General features: G+C 50.2%; 1 protein-coding gene across 2 annotated transcripts in view; it reads left to right on the top strand.

The window, feature by feature from the left end:
• The window catches only part of ZNF76 (zinc finger protein 76), a 31,225-nt gene extending 12,561 nt beyond the window's left edge, over positions 1-18,664 (top strand). Inside the window, exons 2-14 of one of the 2 annotated variants that reach the window (XM_059938872.1) lie at positions 5,823-5,991; positions 9,647-9,727; positions 9,843-9,920; positions 11,181-11,380; positions 13,488-13,604; positions 13,944-14,019; positions 14,613-14,738; positions 14,858-15,037; positions 15,832-16,065; positions 16,160-16,323; positions 17,035-17,199; positions 17,744-17,857; positions 18,409-18,664. In XM_059938872.1, coding sequence (XP_059794855.1) covers positions 5,919-5,991; positions 9,647-9,727; positions 9,843-9,920; positions 11,181-11,380; positions 13,488-13,604; positions 13,944-14,019; positions 14,613-14,738; positions 14,858-15,037; positions 15,832-16,065; positions 16,160-16,323; positions 17,035-17,199; positions 17,744-17,857; positions 18,409-18,513 — 1,713 coding nt within the window. In that variant the 5' untranslated portion in view covers positions 5,823-5,918 and the 3' untranslated portion in view covers positions 18,514-18,664. Of the gene's footprint in view, positions 1-5,822; positions 5,992-9,646; positions 9,728-9,842; positions 9,921-11,180; positions 11,381-13,487; positions 13,605-13,943; positions 14,020-14,612; positions 14,739-14,857; positions 15,038-15,831; positions 16,066-16,159; positions 16,324-17,034; positions 17,213-17,743; positions 17,858-18,408 lie in introns of those variants that run through there. The other variant, XM_059938873.1, reaches the window with a different exon arrangement.
• Positions 18,665-21,037: the final 2,373 nt, after the last annotated feature.

Genomic DNA, 21,037 nt, shown 5'->3' with positions numbered 1-21,037 from the left:
CTAATTTGTTTGCCACTTGACTCCCTCAGCCTTCATCCCTCCCAACCTAATGTCGCTTTGTCCTCTCTGAGAAGTTTTCTATATTTCCAAATGAAGAATTATCTGAGTGAAAATTGTCATTTTTTTTTTTTTCAAAGTTGAACATTCTTCTCTTTCCAAGCAAATGTTCTGTTTTTCTCTTTTTTGGCTTCTCAATACAGTTGCCCTCTGGGCTGGCTGAGGCAGAGTACAGAAAGCCTTGTTCCAAATGACCAGGGAGTTCGGGTTAGCAGAAAATGGTAGACTAGTGAACAGGTGCCTGTAGTCAAGGCGAAGCCCAGCCTGGGTGTGGATCAGATTAGATCTAAACCATGACCAAGTGGAGAAGCACAAATACATGGCTACTCTTTAATTTCCCGTCTGTCATTTCTCTTATTTTTCTGCTTTGGGGAGGCAATTTAAGCACATCTTTTTTCATAGAGAGACCTAAAGATTCTATGTGTCTAAAAAGTTTTTCTAGATGTTATCTCACTGGTAATTAAAATTTATGTTTACAATAGGAAACACATTTATATATTATGAAGCCATAGGGTTGTTTCCTGCATCAGAGCAAACAGTAGGTTAAGTTCATTTAAAAATGCAACAAACAGGAACTGGACTTGCTGATAATTCTGGGAGTGTCAGTCTCCCTTTTCATCCCTACCTTTTGTCATGCTCTTATTCCCCACTCCCTCCTTTCCCCCAGACTGGCTCTCCCCTATACCCAGCTCAGGTCATTAGAGATCTGGTATAACTTACACCCTCCAAGGAGAAAACATAGCAGTTGCCGCTGCTCCCCGCCTCCCCCTACTCTTTCTCAGAGGGCCACGGGAGTTATGAATCTGAAATGTCAAGTACAGGCGGAAACTGCTCAGACCCAGCCATCCTGAGGCAGTCACAAGCCTCTCTTTGGCTCTGCCAGTGTCACTGTTGTTGGTTTAGTACTGGCACAGGAGGATTCATCATTTAACAAAAGAAAGGGAGACAAATGGCAATTAGACACTTGTACATGCCTGGCAGCCAGGAAGCACCTTCTCCTCACCTGCTGTCAGGCTCTGTTGGAAAGCGGCTTCAGAGACCAGGGAATGGTAGAAGAGCAAGAGTAGACTGTTTTGAAAGTGTATATTATGAGGCTTAAGGAGGAAAACTGTATTTAGCCTGGACATGAGAACATGTAAAAGAGTGGAGATTTGTTTTCTTTGAGTCTAAAAAGTGTTATTTTGGGAAATGTGGCTACCAGCTATTCCCTCTTTCCATGTGGTCAGGTCGAGAAGAACTGGTTTTAAGTTGCAGTGGGTGAGATGAAAGCTAAACAACCAGTATTCAAGCGTTTTGAGAGCTGATGTTGTGTCACAGTGGATTAGCAAAAGGAAGAAATGCACCAGATATTGAGAGGTATGGGCTCTGTGGCCAGCCAGCCTGGCTTTGATCCTGGCTTCAGCACTAACTAGTTCTGGGACCTTGGGCAAATTACTCCACCTCTAAGCCTCAGTCACCTCATCTGTAAAAGGGGGATAGTGTACCTACTTCCTCATAGGATTATTTTTAAGATTAAAAGAGTTAATATAGGTAAAGTGCTTTGAACAGCAGCTGACACATTAAGGACTATATATTTGATAAGTGTTATTAGCACGAACAATGGAAAGGATTTTAGGGTTATTTGGACCAACACTTTATTTTACAGATTAAGAGGCAGTCACAGAAGATAGAATCGAGGTTAAAAGGCTTTCTGCAGACTTCTGGTCCCGAGCTGTTCCCAGTACTCTTGGCTGTTTTAGAAATACCCATTGCTTCAAAAGCATATCCCTTAGGTTCCTCTTCCATCCCCTTCCTCAGAGCCAGAATTTCTCGAGTACTTCCTGTGTGCCATCACTGTGCTAAATGCTGACGTATGTGACCTCATTTTATCCTTACAGCAACGTTTGAAGAAGGCGCCACTATTATCCTCATTTTTTAGAAGTAGTATCTAAGTTTCAGAGAGGTTCAGTTACTTTCCAAGGGTACACAGCGTCAAAGAGGTAAAGTCTGGATTAAACCAAGGCTGACACCAGAGCCTGTGTTTTTAACCATGGCACAGATTTTCCTCAGAAAGTCTCAATAGAATACAGATGAGCTAAATCAAACCAACCATTGCTTCAGCAGTCACAGGGCCCAGCCATAAAGATCTGAGGCCATTTTGTAATCCCTTTTCAACCTACAGTCTGCTTTGTTTTCCGACCTAGGTCTCTCAGGTGTATTCTTATTTCTGACACAATGCTGTTTATATGAAAACAGGTTACCAAAAGAACTTCTCTCCCTGATCAAGAGAATGAAAGTTGAAGGTCCTGGAGCAGATGAAAACAGGCCAGGACCAGAGCTTTCATGAAATAGGGACCATGTGGGGGTTATCAGGACTCTGGGCAACATTGGGGTCACTGCCAGGATCCTAGTAGACCAAAGAAGAGGAGTCAGATGTGGGAATTCCTAGGCCAGTGGTTCTTTACCTCCTTTAATCCTTGTAAGACTCAGATGACAGTCATGGACTCTCCCCTCTTCAGAAAAATGTACAAGCTCACACACCAAAAAAGTATTACCAGGTGGCTTCAGGGTTCATAAACTCCAGCTAAAAACCTCTGTATTAGGCAGCAGAGTAGATTACTTAAGAGCCCACTCTGGTGCCAGATGGCCTGGATTCAAATCCTCTTCTTCCATTTATTAGCTGTGCAACCTTGAACAAGTTAATGGCTTGGGCTTCAACTCCCTCAACTGTAAAATGAGGATAATAATAGTATTTAATTAAAGGACCATTTTGGGGATTAAACGAGTTACTATATGTAAATGCCTAGTACATGGTTAGCTCTCCAGCAATATTCACTATTAGTGGTAGTAGTAGTGCTATCCCCAGAGCTTAGCCCATTCAGTAAATGTTTATGGACAGAATGAATGAATAATTCTAGTGGAGATGCCAAGTCTAGGGTAGAGTATCCCAACCAGTGTGTCACAACTGGGCTATAGTCAAAATACTGATCCACTCAGCCCTTCGGGCTGCCAAAGCCCCAGCTGGTTGCTCCTGGCTTCAAGCAGCAGCATCCAAAGTGTGACACACAAATATCCTTCTCCCTGGGTGCCCTGATGTGAAAACAGTTTGGGCAGCACTGATTGAGAAGATCAGCTGGCAGGTAGTGAGAATCAAGCAGGAAGTCCAGACTCCAGGTCCAGGAGAATTCTATGGATGGGTGGCAAAGAGTATCTTAACCCCTGAGCCTAGAGCAGAGGCTCTAGTACGCTCTGTACTACGGCAGACGCAGAGCAAGTGCTGCCAGTAGGACACTCCAGCGCTTCCCTCCTGGCACAAGGACCTGGTAGGTCACTGAACAAGGAATTGTGGAGAGCCCACAGTGAACCAGGAACCAGGCTGGAGCCCAAAGTCTTGTGTAGGCAACATGTGTTAAAGAGGTAGTGATAAGTACTGAAGTAGGTGACTCCAGGATTGTGAGTGCCAGGAAGAGGTAGTAGCCAGGGCTGCAGGGACTTATAAGGGGACCAGCCTTGCCTGCAAGGAGAATGAATTCTTAGGGTGGTAGGAAGCCACTGAAGAGTTTGAATCAAGGAAGTGGTAGATTTAGATCTGTACATAGACATTCTGACACGGTATTACAAAATGAATAGGAAACGGGCAACAATTTATTGAGGACATATGTTTAGGAGGCTCTTACATTAGTCAAGAGGTACAAGGTGATACTCATCTGAAATTAGGTACCTAGACTTTTTTGTCTATCTTTTAATTTTTTAAATTAAGGTATAATTGACATACAACATTACATTCATTTCAGGTGTATATCATAATGATTCGATATCTGTATATATTGTGAAATGATCGCCACAGTAAGTCTAATTAACATCCAGCTCCATACACATTTACAGAATTTTTTTTCTTGTGATATAAAACCTTAAGATTTGTTCTCTTAGCAACTTTGAAATGTGCATTACAGTATTATTAACTGTAGTCTTCATGCCGTACATTACATCCCCCAGGACTTATTTTATAACTGGAAGTTTGTACCTTTTCACTCCCTTTACTCATTTTACCTACCCCCAACCCCTGCCTCTGGCAATTACCAATCTGTTCTCTGTATCTATGAATCCATTAGATTTTCTTTTTTAAGACTCCACATATAAGTGAGATCATAGTGTTTGTTTTTTCTCTGCCTGACTTATTTCACTTAGCATAATGTCCTTCCTCAAGGTGCATCCATGTTGTCGAAATGGCAGGATTCCATTCTTTTTTGTGGCTGAATAATATTCCATTCTGTGTGTGTGTGTGTGTGTGTGTGTGTGTGTGTGCGCGTGACAACTTCCTTATCCATTCACCTGTCAGTGGACACTCAGGTTGTTTCCATGTCTTGGCTATTGTAAATAATGCTGCAGTGAACATGGAGGTGCATATATCTTTTCAAGTTAAGGTTTTTGTTTTCTTTGGATAAATATGCAGAAATGGAATTCCTGGATCAAATTTTTAATTTTTTCATTTTACATTCCCACCAATGTAATCAATTTACATTCCCACCAATAGCACACAAGGGTTCCCTTTTCTCCACATCCTTGCCAACACTTGTTTTTTCTTGTCTTTTTGGTAATAGACATTCTGAGAGGTGTGAGGTGATATCTCATTGTAGTTTTGATTTGCATTTCACTGGTGATTAGGGATGTTGAACATCTTTTCATGTACCTTTTGGCCATCTATATATCTTCTTCGGAAAGATGTCTTTTCAGATCATCTGCCTGTTTTTCAGTTGGATGGTTTGGCTTTTTGCTGTTGAGTTATATGAGTTCTTTGTATGTTTTGCATGTTAACCCCTTATCAGATACATGATTTGCAAATATTTTCTCCCATTTAATAGGTTGCCTTTTCATTTTGTTGATTGTTTCCTTTGCTGTGCAGAAGCTTTTTAGTTTTTTAGTCCCATTTGTTTATTTTTGCCTTTGTTTCCTTTGCTTTGGTGACAAATCCGAAAAAATCATTGCCAGGACTGATGTCACGGAGCTTACCACCCATGTTTTCTTCTAGGAGTTTTATGGGTTCAGGTCTTACATTAAATTCTTTAATCCATTTTGAGTTAATTTTTGTGTATGATGTAAGATGGTGGTGTACCTAGACTTCTGAGGAAAAAGGAAGAATCAAGAATGAACCCACTGGGAATTCCCTGGCAGTCCAGTGGTTAGGACTCTGTGCTTTCAGTCTTAGGGCCCGGGTTCAATCCCTGGTCCAGGAACTAAGATCCCTCAAGCCATGTGGCCAAAAAAAAAAAAAAAAGAATGACCCCCACTGATTCTGGGTGGCTGGACATGCCATCCCCGGGATAGGGGATACTGGGAGTGGAACAGTTCTTGGGGTGGGGACCATTGTGAGTTCTGTTGGGGACTTGTGCTGTTTGTGATGCCTGTGTGATATTTACAAGGCTGGTGAATGGATAGATCTGAGCACAGGAGAGATGTCAGAATGGTCACAGAGAACCAGCAGCAGTGGGGTTGGCCGCCTGCCTTCAGTGGGGCTCCCTTCTAAGGGGAGCGAGTTTAAAAGTGGGTTTTGATTAATGAAATCTTACTTTACAATCAATTTGGCTGGCATGCTTCTCTTGCATGCTCAACCTTTAGAATTCTTAAGTGTGTATATTTTGAACTCTCTTAATAAAAACCAACATAGTTCTCTACTTTGAAGAATTCGCCTCTTTTTTTTCTTGGCTGGCCTCCTTCATTGTCCCTGTGTGTCCTTACGGCAGGAGGAAGCCGTACAGCTCATAATATGACACTGTCCGTTTTCTCAGATTTGTGACGCCAAAGGAAATCTCTGACCTCAGCTGTGGCTCTCAGTGCTGGGAAGAAGACAAATTCATGTCTGAGTGTACGAGCAGGAGTTTGCCATGGAGAGCTTGGGGCTGCAGACGGTGACCCTCAGTGACGGGACGACGGCCTACGTACAGCAAGCTATCAAAGGTATTTCCGGGGACCTCAGAATCCCGCCCTGTCCCCATCCCAGAGTCTCACGACCACCCTGCCTTCCAGCCTGCTTGCCACAGCCTGCTCTGCGTGAGAATCTCTCAAGGTGATTGGTGGAAAGGGAACTCCTTAAAATGAAATGCCATGTAGGCAGGCTAGAAAATCGGACTAGCCTAGCTATAGGAGCCAAGACCTCTGAAAGGCAGACTTCCTTACATGTGGTGAGTAGTTCATAAATATTTCTGGAATGGATGAACACAGTGCTGGTTGTGACTTCCTGCTTTTCCAGTTTCTCAGTGCTTTCTAGAAGCAGTTCATTTTAATTTAAGCAAGTTTAAGCAGTCAAACTATCTTCTGAGCATCTACCATGTACAAGATACTCTTCTAGGTTCAGAGGGGGCACCCAAGCATAGATCTCATGCCTTAGACCCCACTAGGGTGACCAGAAATAAAAATACAGGGCACACAGTTAAATTTTTTTATTTTATTTTATTTTTTTTATTTATTTATTTTTATTTTTGGCTGCGTTGGGTCTTCGTTGCTGTGCGCGGGCTTTCTCTGGCTGTGGCGAGCGGGGGCTACTCTTCGTCGCGGTGCGCAGGCTTATTGCAGTGGCTTCTCTGGTTGTGGAGCATGGGCTCTAGAGCGCAGGCTCAGTAGTTGTGGTGCACGGGCTTAGTTACTCCGTGGCATGTGGGATCTTCCCGGACTAGGGCTCGAACCCATGTTCCTTGCATTGGCAGGCGGATTCTTAACCACTGTGCCACCAGGGAAGCCCTAGTTAAATTTTAATTACAGATAAACAACGAATAATTTTGTAGTATAAGTATGTTCCACATACTGCATGAGGAAGACATGTATAAACATGGGATTAAATATTAAAAACAGTAACATAATAGCACCAAGTACTAAAAAAAACTTCATTGTTTATCTGAAATTCAGATTTACCTGAAATTCAGATTCTCAAGGAGGGCGTGGAGTCAGAACAGAGCGTTGTTGAAGGGCAGGGCCTTCTGGCCAGGGACACTCACCATCCTGACAGCCTCTGTCTTTCTCGCCAGCATTCTCAGGCTTGCCAGATGGCATGCGTGTCTTTCTTGGACAGCACTGGCCAAACACCGCCTCATTCCTACTCTTTATTTTGTCATTTCTGGACTCTGTGAGCACCGCCATCCACGTGACTGCACTGTCATTGTAACATTGCCCTCCTCCATTTCAACACATTGTCAAAATGTATTTCAGGTCCCAAGCTTACAGATAAATTGTTTGTTGATTTCATTTTAAATCATCTGCTTCCTGACGACGACAAAGAGGCCCCTTAAACTCATCAATAAGCTCTTTCCATATGATGATGTATGGGTCTGGCTGACTTCATTTTTGTGGTAATGGAACTTCTCTAGAATACTTGTGAAGCCTGCAACCCTCTGTTTGCAGACTTCCCATCACAGGTCTTGCCCCTTTGCAGCAGTCTCAGTGGGATGGAAGAACTTAGGAACTATAGATGGGGCTGTGTTTACTCTGTGGACCCAGGTATTTCCCATGCCTCAGTCTTCTGTTATGAATTAATGGTTGACTGAATGAATAAAAAACAAGTGGCAACACTTGGCCTGCGGAAGCCACACTCTTTTCTTACATCTTGTCTTCTTATGTCTGGATCTCTTTGCCTCCCCCACCTCTCCGTTTATATCTTCCTCTTATCACTCTTCCTGGCTCTGTTCTCTGCCTCCTCCATGGTGCTGTAGTGCGTGCTTACATGAGTGCACACACACACTCACACACAACAGATTTCACACTACTGAGAGCAGAGTTGGCCCTCAGGCACCAGAACCTCACTGTCCTGAAAGGCAGCTCTCTTGCTGGTGAGCTCCTCTGATGCCCTTGACCAGGGCACTTTCATCTCTGTCAGCAGGCAGCTCTGCCTGGGCCCAGCTTAGCCAGCCGAAAGCCCTAAAATTTTATGACACTTACCTATAATTAGGGTAAGTGTGAAACCTGTTATTCAAAGCCGACACTTTGGAGAGTGGAAGAGCGTGCTATGAATAACGGTGCTGGCACCGTTCCAGGCAAACGAACATGCGGTCACCTCTGTAGTGGGGTATGAGGGCCCTGACGGTCAGCTCTTCTCCCCCCTGCCTCTCCCCATTGTCATCTCTGCTTGTTAAAGGAAATTCAAGGTTGAAATTTTCTCCCAAATAACTCTTCTCAACCTCTTATTTCCTGCCTTGAAGCAGTACCCACTCCGCTAGCAGAAGCTCTGATGATACTTTCAGAACCCCATGTACTGGTGCCCTTGCCAGGACAGCTAAAGTGTTAAAAGGCAGGGTAGCTTACTGCTTGCTGGGTGAGAGGGAAGAGGGGGAGTCGCTCTCCCCTTGTCTCAACTGCCTTTCACTCCTACTTCTTACCTTTGTCTCCACCTTCCCTGCCTCTGGCTGGGTTGCTGAACTGTTAGTTACTGACCCAAGAAAACTCAGTTTGGGGACAAGTTTGGGAATTCTTCTGAGTGGGAGACATCAGCAGAGGTGAGCCAGAAGTAGCTGTCTGGTCCTTCTCCCACATCATAGGAGCTCAAATTCCTAAACCTGAAACTTGCAAAGAAAGGAACAAAGAAAGCACATGTCATTAAGTCTTCAGTCTCCATTTCCTTCTTCCCTTTCTCACTTCCTTTACCCCTTCTCCCTCTCAACTCACTGGACATAAGGAGAAGCCTATCTAATTCTAATTCTAAACCTAAGAGCCTTTTGCTCTTAGAAGAGGAAACTGAGGCACAGAGAGTTTAAATAAGGTGTCCAAGATCACACAGCTAGTAAGAGGTAGAGCTGAAATTCAAACCCAGGAGGCCTGGACTGGTTCCAGAGCCCACTGCTTTATTTATTTATTTTTTTTTTTGGCTGTGTTGGGTCCTCGTTTCTGTGCGAGGGCTTTCTCTAGTTGCGGCAAGCGGGGGCCGCTCTTCATCGCGATGTGCAAGCCTCTCACTATCGCTGCCTCTCTTGTTGCGGAGCACAGGCTCCAGACGCGCAGGCTCAGTAGCTGTGGCTCACGGGCCTAGTTGCTCCGCGGCATGTGGGATCTTCCCAGACCAGGGTTCGAACCCGTGTCCCCTGCATTGGCAGACAGACTCTCAACCACTGCGCCACCAGGGAAGCCCCAGAGCCCACTGCTTTTAACCTCTAAACTATATTGCCTTATCAGAGGGTCTAGGGCTTGGCATACTGCCACAGTGGGAGACAAGGGAATGTATTTTAATTTAGTTAGTTTGAGTCAGATCTGAACTTTGACCCACTGGGGCCTTTCCACATTTCAGGGCATCCTTTGTTTGCCATTTAGCTCAGTCTCAGCAGCTTACTGCCAGGTTGGAAGTCCCCACTTTGCCAGGTGTGGGTAGAATAATAAAGGAAGTTGCTCCTCCTGTGAGTGACAGGAAGGGAATCTGCTGGGAGCTATAGGGTTCCTCATGGCAGGACGTCTCTACCGCCGGTACCTCTGAGGCACAGGCCTGGGAGGGAGGGAGGGAATGAGATAACATGGAGAATGTCACCTGTGCTTAGACACACGGTCTGTGCCTCCAACAGGCCTCTGCTAAAACAGGCATGTGTCCCTCAGCCCTCTTCTGGGCCTGGCCCGCTTCTCTCTATTTCCACCTCCACAGGAGAGAAGCTTCTTGAAGGGCAAGTGATCCAGCTCGAGGATGGGACCACTGCATACATTCACCAAGTGACAGTGCAGAAAGGTGAGGGCATCCTGAGACACCCCTGCCTCATGAGGCAGGCCAGGCAGCCCCCACTGAAGGACCCCCCTCTGTGACACCGAGCTCCAGAGAAAGGCAGGCATTGCTCTCGTTACAGAACCTCTTTCCTTTGAGGATGGACAGCCCGTGCAGCTGGAAGATGGCAGCATGGCCTACATACACCGCACACCCAAAGGTGGGGTCACACTTATCACGACTGGCAAGAAGGAAGGGAAGCAGAACTGGCAGAGGTTGGGGGTTGGAGTTGTGCACCCTGGGAGCTGGGGCAGAGACATGGAGCTGTGGTCTCCAAGCTCACCTGATTCAGCAGGCTCGCCTGCCTTCCCTGGCGTGGACCACAGGAACAGCTGTTTCTGCCCCCGGGAGGCTGAGCATGGGGGTCTGTAGCCTGGGCCTTGATGGCGGCTTTGGCTCCAGCACAGCCACAGATTCTTAGGCCTTTAAATAGGACCCAATGACGTCATCGAAGACCAGGACTAAAAACTTAACTATCATTTTTTTTTAAGAATTAAGCTTTAAAAAAAAAAAAAAAAAGAATTAAGCTTTTAAGGTATCGAAGAATAATGTTTTATTACTTCTACAAGTAGTTTCTTGAGCAATTATTGCGTGCCAGGCATGGTACTAGGTGTGGAGTATACAAGAGAGAACAGAGTCGGACATAGCCCCTGCTCTCCTAGAATCTAGTGGGGGAAATAGGCCTGAAATGAACCATCATGATGAACTGATCATTGCAAATGGAGTTCAGGCTCATGGAGGGCTTCTCTGGGGAAGTGACACTTGAGCTGAGTGCTGGAGGGTGAAGTGGGCTTAGCTGGGGAAGAGCAGTGGCAGGGAGGGTTCAGTACCCCAGACAAAAGGAACAGCATATGTGGTCCGGAAACAGGGGTGGGTGGGGAGAAAGAACGGCACGTCCAAGGAACTACTAGGAGCTCGAGTACTGGGGGTGAGGGCAGAGTGGGTGAGGTGAAGCTCAATAGAGAGGGCGGGGGCCAGAGCAGTGGGGCTTCAGGATAAGGGTTTTGGTCTTTATCCTGAGACAAATGGAACATGGTTGAACTGTTTAGAGCCTCAGGTAACGTGATCGCATTTGTGTCCTGCAGAGATCCCTCTGGATGCTCTGCTGCCTAGAGGGAACTAGGGGGTGAGGGGCCACCAGTTAGGAGGTTCTTGTGGTCATCTAGGCCAAGATGATGGTCCCCTCAGGTCCTCACGGAGCTTGTGAGTTCCCAGTCGGTACTCCATAGGAGACCTCATGCTTAGGAGAGGCTGCCCCAGAAGGAAGGCCAGCCCAAGTGAATCGCTAAAGTGCGGGACCAGGAGAAACCCGAGGTTAAAACCCTCCTTGGTATATGTACCTCTCGTTACCTAAAGCCCAGGTCCCAGCCGCGTCTTTTGCCCTTGTGCAGCGTCTGGGCTAACCGCATGTTCCCTGCAGAGGGCTATGACCCCAGTGCCCTGGAAGCCGTCCAGCTGGAAGATGGCTCCACTGCTTACATTCACCACCCCGTGGCTGTGCCATCCGACAGCACCATCCTGGCCGTGCAGACAGAGGTGGGCTTGGAGGACCTGGCCACAGAGGATGATGAGGGCTTCAGCACGGACACAGTGGTGGCCCTGGAGCAGTACGCCAGCAAGGTGAGCTCTCTTGGCCCTGCCAAATCTGCCACCTTTCTAGAGGACGAGGGCAGTCCTGTGCCTGGACATGGCCGGGGCTACTCCCTTTGCCCCTCCACACTGGCTCCCCCGACTTCTCTCTCACACGTCATCGTCTCGGATAAGCATCGCAGCCTGGCCAGGGCCACCGACAGCTGTGTACACTCACGCTTGTTTATACTGTCTGTGCAGAGGGAAGGCAGCTGTAGGAAACAGCGATATCCGTACGGTGGGAATTTAGGCCCAGCTTCACTTTGGCTGTACTGTCTGAGAAAGCTCTTGCCTTGCCAGTGAATTTTATTAGTTTTCCAGTCCACCGAGGTCAGATGTTCTTGTATTTATTTCTTCTCTGCGACTCATTAAGTCATTTGGGAAAATAACCTCAGTAGGCAGTGACAAGAGCAGATGTAACAGAGCAGCTGGGATTCTTGGAACACAAGGCTTGCACAGTAGCTCAGCTGCAAAGAAATGGATCTTGGCTTTCCAAACATCAGTCAGTCTAAGCTCTCTCTGCTGGGGCTGTGGTCCTGCCGTAGGGGGAACCAGTACAGAGATCTGTGAGCTTTCCAAACCAGGGTGCTCCCTCTCCCCATGAACAGCAGTGCCTCAGGGTAGATGTGGCAGGGCTTCCTGGAACACCCGTTTTACCCAAAGACTGGGGGGAGTTATTTTTATAATAAAACTAATGTGTCTGTATCATAAAAGAGAAGAGGAAATCCTCGTATCTTTTCAAATTGAAGCATAAAACTTTGCAGTAGGCCCCTCTGGGCTATGCCCACTCCCACTCCAGTTCCTTCAGGTGTATTTTAGAAGCCTAATTTGAGGCTTACTGACGTTGGAAAGACAACTGAGCTTTAAATTGTGAGCCCTGAGATCTGTGCTGGCTCGGCCTCTACCTAGTCTGACCTTGGGTAAGTCACTCCCCTCCTAGGCCTCAGCTTGTTCCTGTCTCATACGATGAGATGGGGCCAGATGATCTCAGAGGTCGCTTCCAGCCCTGAAGTTCCTTGATTCCCTTGATTACCTCAAGAGCCAGTGGGACATGGGAATGAAATCTGAACGCCTGAGTGGGTTAGCCTGCCGAGCAGGCCTGGCCACCTGTGACCCTCTCCTGCCACCCACCAGCTGCTTAAGTGTCCATGAAACTTTGTCAGCTGCTTGACCCCTTGACCTGGAGCTGACTAGACAGACCTTGCCATGGATTTGGTCTCCCTCTTTTGTGTCCTGCTCACCACGACTTCCGGAGTTCTGTTTCAGGAGCTCCTTGGAAGGCCATAGTGTCCCAGAAACAAAGACTAAGGGACAGTCCCAGCAGGACTGTGCCCAGGAAAGCAGAAGAACAGTAAGGGCTCCACGAAGCCAGAGGCTGGTGTGAAAAGGGTGTTCGCAGGAGAAGGGGAAGGGAACGACTTGTTAGTTAGCCAGGTGCCGTGGTTAGAGCTGAGGCTTCTGGTGGGACTTTCGGGCCCCTGCCCTTGGCACTTCTGCGGTTTGTTGATTGTGACCACCTCACTTCTGGTGAACACAGGTGAGCTCATCCCCACAGCAAGCCACATGTTAATGCCCCTTCCAAACACAGGTTTCCCCCAGGGAGGGAGGGATCTCCTCCCATCAGAGGATAAACATGTCCAGAGTTGCGCCTCCTAGGTTGGTGGTCAAAAGAAGGGGCAGCTGGCATGTGGAGTCACCACCCAGCTCAAGTGTGGCTGTTCAGACCACTCCTCCCTCACCTTACCTAGCCGTCTAGGAGATACCCTTTCTCCCAAAGCTGTCACAGCCCCTATGACATTTAGTCATTCCTCTGTCCATACCCTTTCTCCCAAAGCTGTCACAGCCCCTATGACATTTAGTCATTCCTCTGTCCATCAGAGCTGGGTGGTGACTCCACATGCCAGCCCCATTTCTGCTGCAGCATGCCCCGGTGTCTGTTCCGTCTGTCTGGATCTGTCACCCAGGTTGCACTTCTCCCCCTTGGTAGGTTTAACCCTGTTTATTGGGTCTTAAGGGGCCAGCCGGGTCCTGTGTCCTACCTCTTCGCTTCTTTCATTGAGGAGAATACATATAGGGACCCCAAGATTTTTTTCCTCAGGTTCTGCATGACAGCCAGGCTCCCCATAATGGCAAAGGACAGCAGGTTGGGGACAGAGCATTCCGCTGCGGCTACAAGGGCTGTGGGCGTCTCTATACCACCGCTCATCACTTAAAGGTAAGGTTGCTGCAGAGAGCTTTTAGCCTTGCCATCTTCCCAGCAGGCTGTAATTCTGCCTTCCCGCTTTGACTGGAACTGGTCCCTGACCTCGAGTTGCTCATTGCCTCCTGGAAGGAAGAGATGAGCGTACAGAAAAGTCAGCACAGAGGGCTTTGACACACATGAAGAATGCAGGAGGGAAGAGAATCAGGGAAGGCTCTCTGGAGGGGGCATCTCAGCTGAAGAGGAAGCAAAATAAAGGAGGTGGCCAATGCTGATACTCCGGGCCCTAACGAGAACTAAACTGCCCATTCATACCCTTGTCCCTCTGAATTACATGATTGCTTGTCCTCACAGGTGCATGAGAGAGCTCATACAGGTGACCGTCCATACAGGTGTGATTTCCCCAGCTGTGGAAAGGCCTTTGCCACAGGTAACCTACCTGGATGGGAACCAAGGTGGACTGCTTCCAGTTGAGGGGAGAGGGTTCTAGATTAGCTCTGGCAACTCCCTCAAGGAAGCCAAGCACCGGGCTGCCTTCCTGGAGAGACTGCTGTCGGAGTGCTCTGAGGCAGGGCGCCGTCTCTGGAGGAAACCCTGTTACAGAGGCAAGAGGCAGCAGGAGCTGGGGGTTGGCAGAGGGACCTGCCTCTGCATCAGCCCTGACACCCACCAGCTGGGGGTTCCAGGTGGTCGGTTGCATCCCTCTAGGCTTCATTTTCCCTCTGAATTGAGGCCCTTTAGGCATAGGTTCTCTAGGTTCCCTCTTACACTGGTTCTGGAATGGCATCAGCTGCCCCTGGAGAGGGAAGGAGAGCAGAGTGGGCTTCTCCAGCCCCTCTTACCTGCCCAGGCAGGGGTGGGATAGAGGCAGACACAGGCTTCTTGTGCCAGAGGAGGTCCGGAGCCTCGCAGAGCAGACCTGAAGATGGAGAGCCTCTGAATTAGGAAGAAGAGATGGTGGAGGATGAGGCCCCACCCAATGCTCTTCTCACCCCTCCTTCCCTCCGTCTCACACGCGGACAGGATATGGGCTGAAGAGCCACGTGCGCACCCACACTGGTGAGAAGCCATACAAGTGCCCAGAGGAGCTGTGCAGCAAGGCCTTCAAGACCTCCGGAGACCTGCAGAAGCACGTCCGGACCCACACCGGTAGGCTGGGCCCTGCCCGCCCTGCCCCGTTCAGACCCGGCTCTGAGCCCAGGGCTCGCCCTGCTCCCTGCTCCGCAGGACCCCTTCCAGAGCCGCCCTCACACAGCCCATCTCCACAGGTGAACGCCCCTTCCGGTGTCCCTTTGAGGGCTGTGGCCGCTCCTTCACCACGTCTAACATCCGCAAGGTACATGTGCGCACCCACACGGGCGAGCGGCCCTACACCTGCCCCGAGCCCCACTGTGGCCGTGGCTTCACCAGTGCCACCAACTACAAGAATCACGTGCGCATCCACACAGGTGGGCCAGCTGGCATGCAAGGACCACCCCTGAGGCCCCAGCCCCCTCTACCATAGGCTTCTGACCTAAACATATTCTCGACGCACAGCCCAGAACGTCATTCCAGGCTGGTCCGTGGGCAGGGCACGGGGTTTCGGTGGTTTCGGCCATATCCCCAGAACCACTCTTTCACTTGCAGTGAGCGGTTCCTCCTTCAGCAGTTAGGTCCAATCTGACGGGCATTGCTGGCCCTCTCAGCTCCCTGCTGCCTCTCTATACCCACCCGAAATTCTCCCACTCCAGCTGAGCTCCCAGAAAAAGGCCAGGGTCAGGCGTGATGGGGAAAAAGCAGAGGGAAATGTCATCTTCAGCTCCTCACCTCATCCACTGTCCATGTGACTCCCGTGTATCCTCACCCTCCCCAGTGTTACGTCCCTGTCCAGCCTTCTGTGTCATCTCTCAGACGCATGTGTCCCCTCACTCTCCCATCGTACCTGACGTATCAGTCACCCCTCTCTATCTCCTGCCTCTTCTGTTCACAAGCCCCCAGTGCCCCCACCAGCCCCTTCACTAGCCTCGGCCTTGCCCCTGCCATTTTCTCTCCACCTTGTCTCTGGGCTCCGTGGTCCCACGCTCACGTTCCCTCTGCCTTCCACTGGTCACCTTCCCCAACTCTGTCCATTCAGAGTCCCAGATCTCAGTCCCTCTTCCTCCCTCTGGCTCTCCCTTCACCAACCCTGTCCCCCACTCCTATCCCCTTAGTTTCCCCTTTGCCAGCCCCAGGTCCCACCCCCCTCACAGCCCAGTGTCCCCAGGGGAGAAGCCATACGTTTGCACGGTGCCAGGCTGCGGGAAGCGCTTCACCGAGTACTCAAGCCTGTATAAGCACCATGTAGTGCACACACACTGCAAGCCCTACACCTGCAGCACCTGCGGCAAGACCTACCGGCAGACCTCTACCCTGGCCATGCACAAGCGCAGCGCCCACGGCGAGCTGGAGGCCACGGAGGAGAGCGAGCAGGCCCTTTATGAGCAACAGCAGCTCGAGGGTGAGGGGCGTGGGCAGGAGGTGAGAGTGGGGACCGGCTGGGCCTCCCTGTGACCACCTGGTGGCAGGTGTCAGCCTGGGCTCTCCTCTCCCAGCCGCCTCTGCAGCCGAGGAGAACCCGCTACCCAAACGACCCCGCATTGCTTACCTGTCGGAGGTGAAAGAAGAGGGTGATGACATCCCTGCCCAAGTGGCTATGGTGACCGAGGAAGATGGGGCCCCCCAGGTGGCTCTGATCACTCAGGATGGTGCCCAGCAGGTACAGACCCTGGGGGTAGAGGTGGGGTGGGCCAGTCTGGCTGGTAGCCTCTCCCACTCTCTCTGGGGAGCTCCAAGTTCTAACAGCCCCACGTCCACCCAGTTTCTCTTTTTTAGCCTTATGGATCTCAGAAAGCTGAGGCCGAGGGTACCAAATCTTGTAACACAGGCCCCCACCTCTTCCTCATGCTTCCAGCTCAGTCTCTGTGACTTCTGGAGCACAGTTAGTAGCTTCCCTCTTTACTTGGAGGCTGACAGGTCCTGTTCATCTGAGTGAAACACTTGGATGTCCTTCTCAAGAGAGACATGTCGGTATACGGGCCAGAGCATGGTGTGGGATCTGGAAACTTGGCGTTTCTAGCCAGCAGTATAACCTGACCTTTGTCAGCACCCTCACTGTCAAGTGCACTTATGACTTTTGGGGTTGATATGAGGATGAAATTAGGTGGAGACCCTGAATTACATGGAACAGAGCCCTGAGGCAAAGTGGTGATGAATAGAAGTGGTCAGCAGAATTCTTCCAATGTAGCCTCTCTTTGCAACCTAGGGCCTGTTTTACTTGCTTGTCCTGACTCCCTCCACCCCGTGACAAGAAGCTAATCTAGCTTACCAATAAGCGAACCTGCTCTGGGAGAGCAGATTCATCTGCCTAGGGGCTTTCAGACTGCCCTCCCCTCCACTCCCAGCTCATCTTCTTCCTTGCTGTTGGCAGGTCAGCCTGTCACCAGAAGACCTGCAGGCACTGGGGAGTGCCATCAGTATGGTGACCCAGCACGGCAGTACCACCCTCACCATCCCTAGTCATGATGATGACCTTGCCACATCTGGCACACACACAGTCACCATGGTCAGCGCTGATGGCACCCAGACGCAGCCCGTATGACCAGGCGGTTTGCTTGGGGTTTCTTGTTCTCTTGTCCTTCCTTTCTGTGGGGTGAGCCCTAAAGTGCAGGCTTAATTAGTCAAGCCTTCATACGAGGACCAAGATTCCCACACATAAGGGATCTTCCCTACATCTTCTCTGGGTCGTCAGCAACTCTTGTTGAAAAGCATTGCACTGGGAGTCAAGAGACAGTTTCTAAATCTCAGTCTACCCTAAATTTGCTTTGCTGCCATAAGCAAGTTACTTTTCCATGAACTTTAGCCCATCTTCAAATGAGGGGATTAAATTATCTCTGGGACCTTTTACAGCTCTGTCCTTCTGTGATTCAAAATTCCTAAATTAAGTTGGCTGTAAATTAAAGTAAAATACAACCCCACTTAGCTCTGAGCCCCAAGCTAATTAATTAATCTGACTCATAATGGTTTTATTCATTTCCTTCTGGGTTGTTCCCAGCCACCTTGCTTGGAGGGATTTTTTGGGTTGGGGTTTGGGAGAGTAATGTAGGTGTGTTGGAAAACCTCATTCTTCTATATTTCAGGTCACAATCATTACCTCTGGGACTGTGGTGGCTGAGGACTCAAGTGTAGCATCCCTTCATCATCAACAGGTGGCGTTGTTAGCCACAGCCAATGGAACTCATATTGCAGTGCAGGTGAGTAGAGGTCTGGTAGGATACTGTGGCCAGAGAAAGGAACTAGAAGGGAAGGGGAACTAGATGGAGGTCTTGAAGAGGACAGCATTTGGCTCAAAAAGAGCCCATTTCAGAGGACAAACCCCTTTCTGCCTGTATCCACACACCTGTCTCAGGCTCTTTCTTGACTGAGTCAGGGTAGGGAGTCCCTTCTGACCTTCAGGATAACTTCGATGGCCGTCTCCCTGGTGGTCTAAACCCTTCATTTCTTCGTGTCCCTGTTTCGTCATCTGGAAAATAAGGAGGCTGAAGTAGATGATTACTCCAATCAGTCATTCCCCTTCTATGAGCAAACTGCTCTGTCTGACCCTGGACCATTCCATGGCTCCTCACCATGTCTAGCCTAATAGGATTCTATCAGTGAACTTCCTGTTTCTTGGGGCCCTACTAAGTTCTCAGGTGTTTGGCACTGGGTGGGTGGAGATTCACATAAGTGGGCCTCATATACTACCACTGGAATCTAGGAGGAAGGGTCTCACTCTCTCCTTCCTTCTCCTCCCCCTTCTCCACAGCTGGAGGAGCAGCAGACCTTAGAGGAGGCCATCAGCGTAGCCACTGCTGCCATGCAGCAAGGGACTGTGACCCTGGAGACCACAGATTCGGAGAGCGGCTGCTGAGCCCGAGAGGGCCGGGTCCCACACCACGCTGGAAGAGGCGCCATGCCGTACAGGCATCCTTGCCTGCAAGGGCCCAGGCTGTGGCTGACACGTGGAAGGTGGCCACACAGGTCTCTAGGGCAAGAAGGCAGCAGGAAAATGGCCTGAAGGGCACAGGGGTCCTGCCCAAGAGAAGGGCCAAGCAGCTGGAATCGGGGGAGTGTGTCATCCTCAGGAGCTAAGGAGGACAAGCTTGATCAGCAGGCTGCACTGGGGTGTCCTCCCCCCAAAATCAGCTGAGCACCCTCTCCTCTCTCTAGAAAACACCCTTCCCGCCCTTGGTCCACTCCCCTTCTCAGGTGGCAACTGGGGCTGCTCTTGGGACTGGTCCTCTGCTCCAACTGGTCACTGCCCACTAGGGGAGAAGGCAGACAGCCCTTCAGCCCAGTAGGGGCAGCTTGGGCCCAGCACTGCCCCTCTCAGCAATAACCACCTCCCCAGAGGCCAGCCGAGATGTCTGGCCACTTGGCAGCAGGGACTTTCTGCCACTGCAGTCAGAATTGCTCAGGGGCCTGTGGCTGGAGTAAAGGTGCCCCGCCCCACCCCTACCCCCAGCTGCTCCCCAGCCTCTCTGTGGCAGAGAGGCTGGGGAGCAACCTTGTACATACTGGGGATTGGGTGTAATTTGTTTTATTTTTTTTAATTCCATTTTGATAATTTTTTTTCCTGCTCTGGATGGTGGTGGCAAACGGGTGAATGAGTATTTAATAAAAGTTCCAAGTTTCCACCTGGGCCCCTCCCTCCTCCTCCCTCCTTTCAGCTTCGGGCCCTGGTGGCAGGGCTGGTCAAATCAGGCTCTTGGCCCTGTATCCCGGGCACAGACCTCACTCAGCCTCTGTGCCCGACTGGTGGGCCTGCCCTCCCAGAGACACGGGGAAGGAAGCCCTGGTATGAGAGAAGCCCTGAGGAGCTGCCGGTGGCTTCCTGCCCACAGCTGAGCAAGTAGGCTCCCGGTAGCCAAGCAAGACCAGTGTGAGCACTGCTCCCAGGCTCCGGTTGGGTCTCAGGCCTCAAGATGGGTGGGCTGGAGGAACTCTGTTTTCTCTACCTTACCTTGTGTTATGTCATCAGAGCCCCTCCACACACAGCACACAATCCACTGCTCCAAGTGGGCAAAGCCCCATGGGGGGGGGGGGCGGTGCCTTTGCCAAGGTACCCAGGGTCTCTGATGCCTCTGCTGCCTGGTGCTGAAGTCCTAGCTTTGGTACCCAGCTCTGGGGGTACCCACCTAGGTGTCTGGGGCCATGGAATTCCAAAGCCACAGTCAGACCCCACTGAAAACTACATGGTAGGACCAGACCAGCCCTGGTGGGAAGGAAGGGATGCAGGGAAAGGGACTTGATGGAAAGAACTCTTGGCTTTGACCCCTCCTGCATGGGAACATTGCAGGGATTGCAGGTGCCTCTTTTCCTCTCTCCCTTGTCATGGATGTGCCCCACCCTCTCCCCCAACGCAGACATCCTCTCCTAGGATGCCTAGCACACTCTTTTACTCTTGCCACCAGCTCCTTGGAAGCAGGGGGAGCTGGGACATACCCCCAGGGAGGGGAGTCTCAATTGCCTGAGCAGGCTCCTTCAACATCCAAGGCCACTGTTCGTGGCAGGAATATGCCCCAGCCCTCACAGGTATTGGATCTAAAGAAACGGAAGCACTGATGCGGAGGGCCCTGAATCGCCAGCCTCCTGCTCCCAGGCACCCCTGAAGCTGGGCCCCACCATGAGCCTCACCCCCATGAGCTTCAGAATCTTTAGGTCAGGGCCAGTGGGGCCCCAGAGTGGGCAATGCTTGGGGTGCCTTTTAGAACCAAAGCCTAGGGGATGGGGAGGCAGCCGATGATGTGCCAAGTCCTCCTGACCTGGAGAGGTGCCCTGGCCCAGTTCCTCCTCCAAGTTTGTATTGTTGCCTTTTGTTTTCTTCCACTTGGGAGGAGCCCTACCACCACAGTAATGTTAGATGGTCCTAAAAGAAATGTTTTATCCAATGCCTACTCTGTGCTTTTCATCCATTCTCAGACCTCTTTACAATCTATGAGGTGAGTATTTCTCCTGCTTTACCAATGAGAAACTGCTCAAGGAGGTTAAGTTATTTATCCAAAGCCTCCTACCTGGTAAGTGTGGAACTGGTACAGGACCTGCCCCCTTTTATCTGACTCCAAAGTCGGGATGGGCTTGCTTTTCCCTCATCAAGCTGCCTCTGGGAGCCCAGAAGGCTCCAGGAGGCTCTGGGGCTGAGGAGGCTTCTAAAGGGCCTCACACCCAGGGAACCAGGCTGATCAGAGTTGTGGCTCTAGCTCCCCAGGGCTTGGTCCCCAGTTCCCATGCAGGGAGTGGTGCCGCTGAGCACTGCAAGAGCAACAGGCTGGGTCCTGCCAGTGTGGGGAGCCCGCGAGAGCAGGCAGGTGGAGCTGTTGCTCCGCACCATGGCCCTTCTGCGGTCTCTGCAGCCGTTTGCATTTCCTGAAACCGGATCTTGGTGTCAGAGCCGC

Source organism: Balaenoptera ricei, chromosome 11, assembly GCF_028023285.1.
Source record: "Balaenoptera ricei isolate mBalRic1 chromosome 11, mBalRic1.hap2, whole genome shotgun sequence".
NCBI lineage: Eukaryota > Metazoa > Chordata > Mammalia > Artiodactyla > Balaenopteridae > Balaenoptera > Balaenoptera ricei.
The sequence above is the reverse complement of the archived record's forward strand: the minus strand, read 5'-3'. Positions and strand labels throughout refer to the sequence as shown.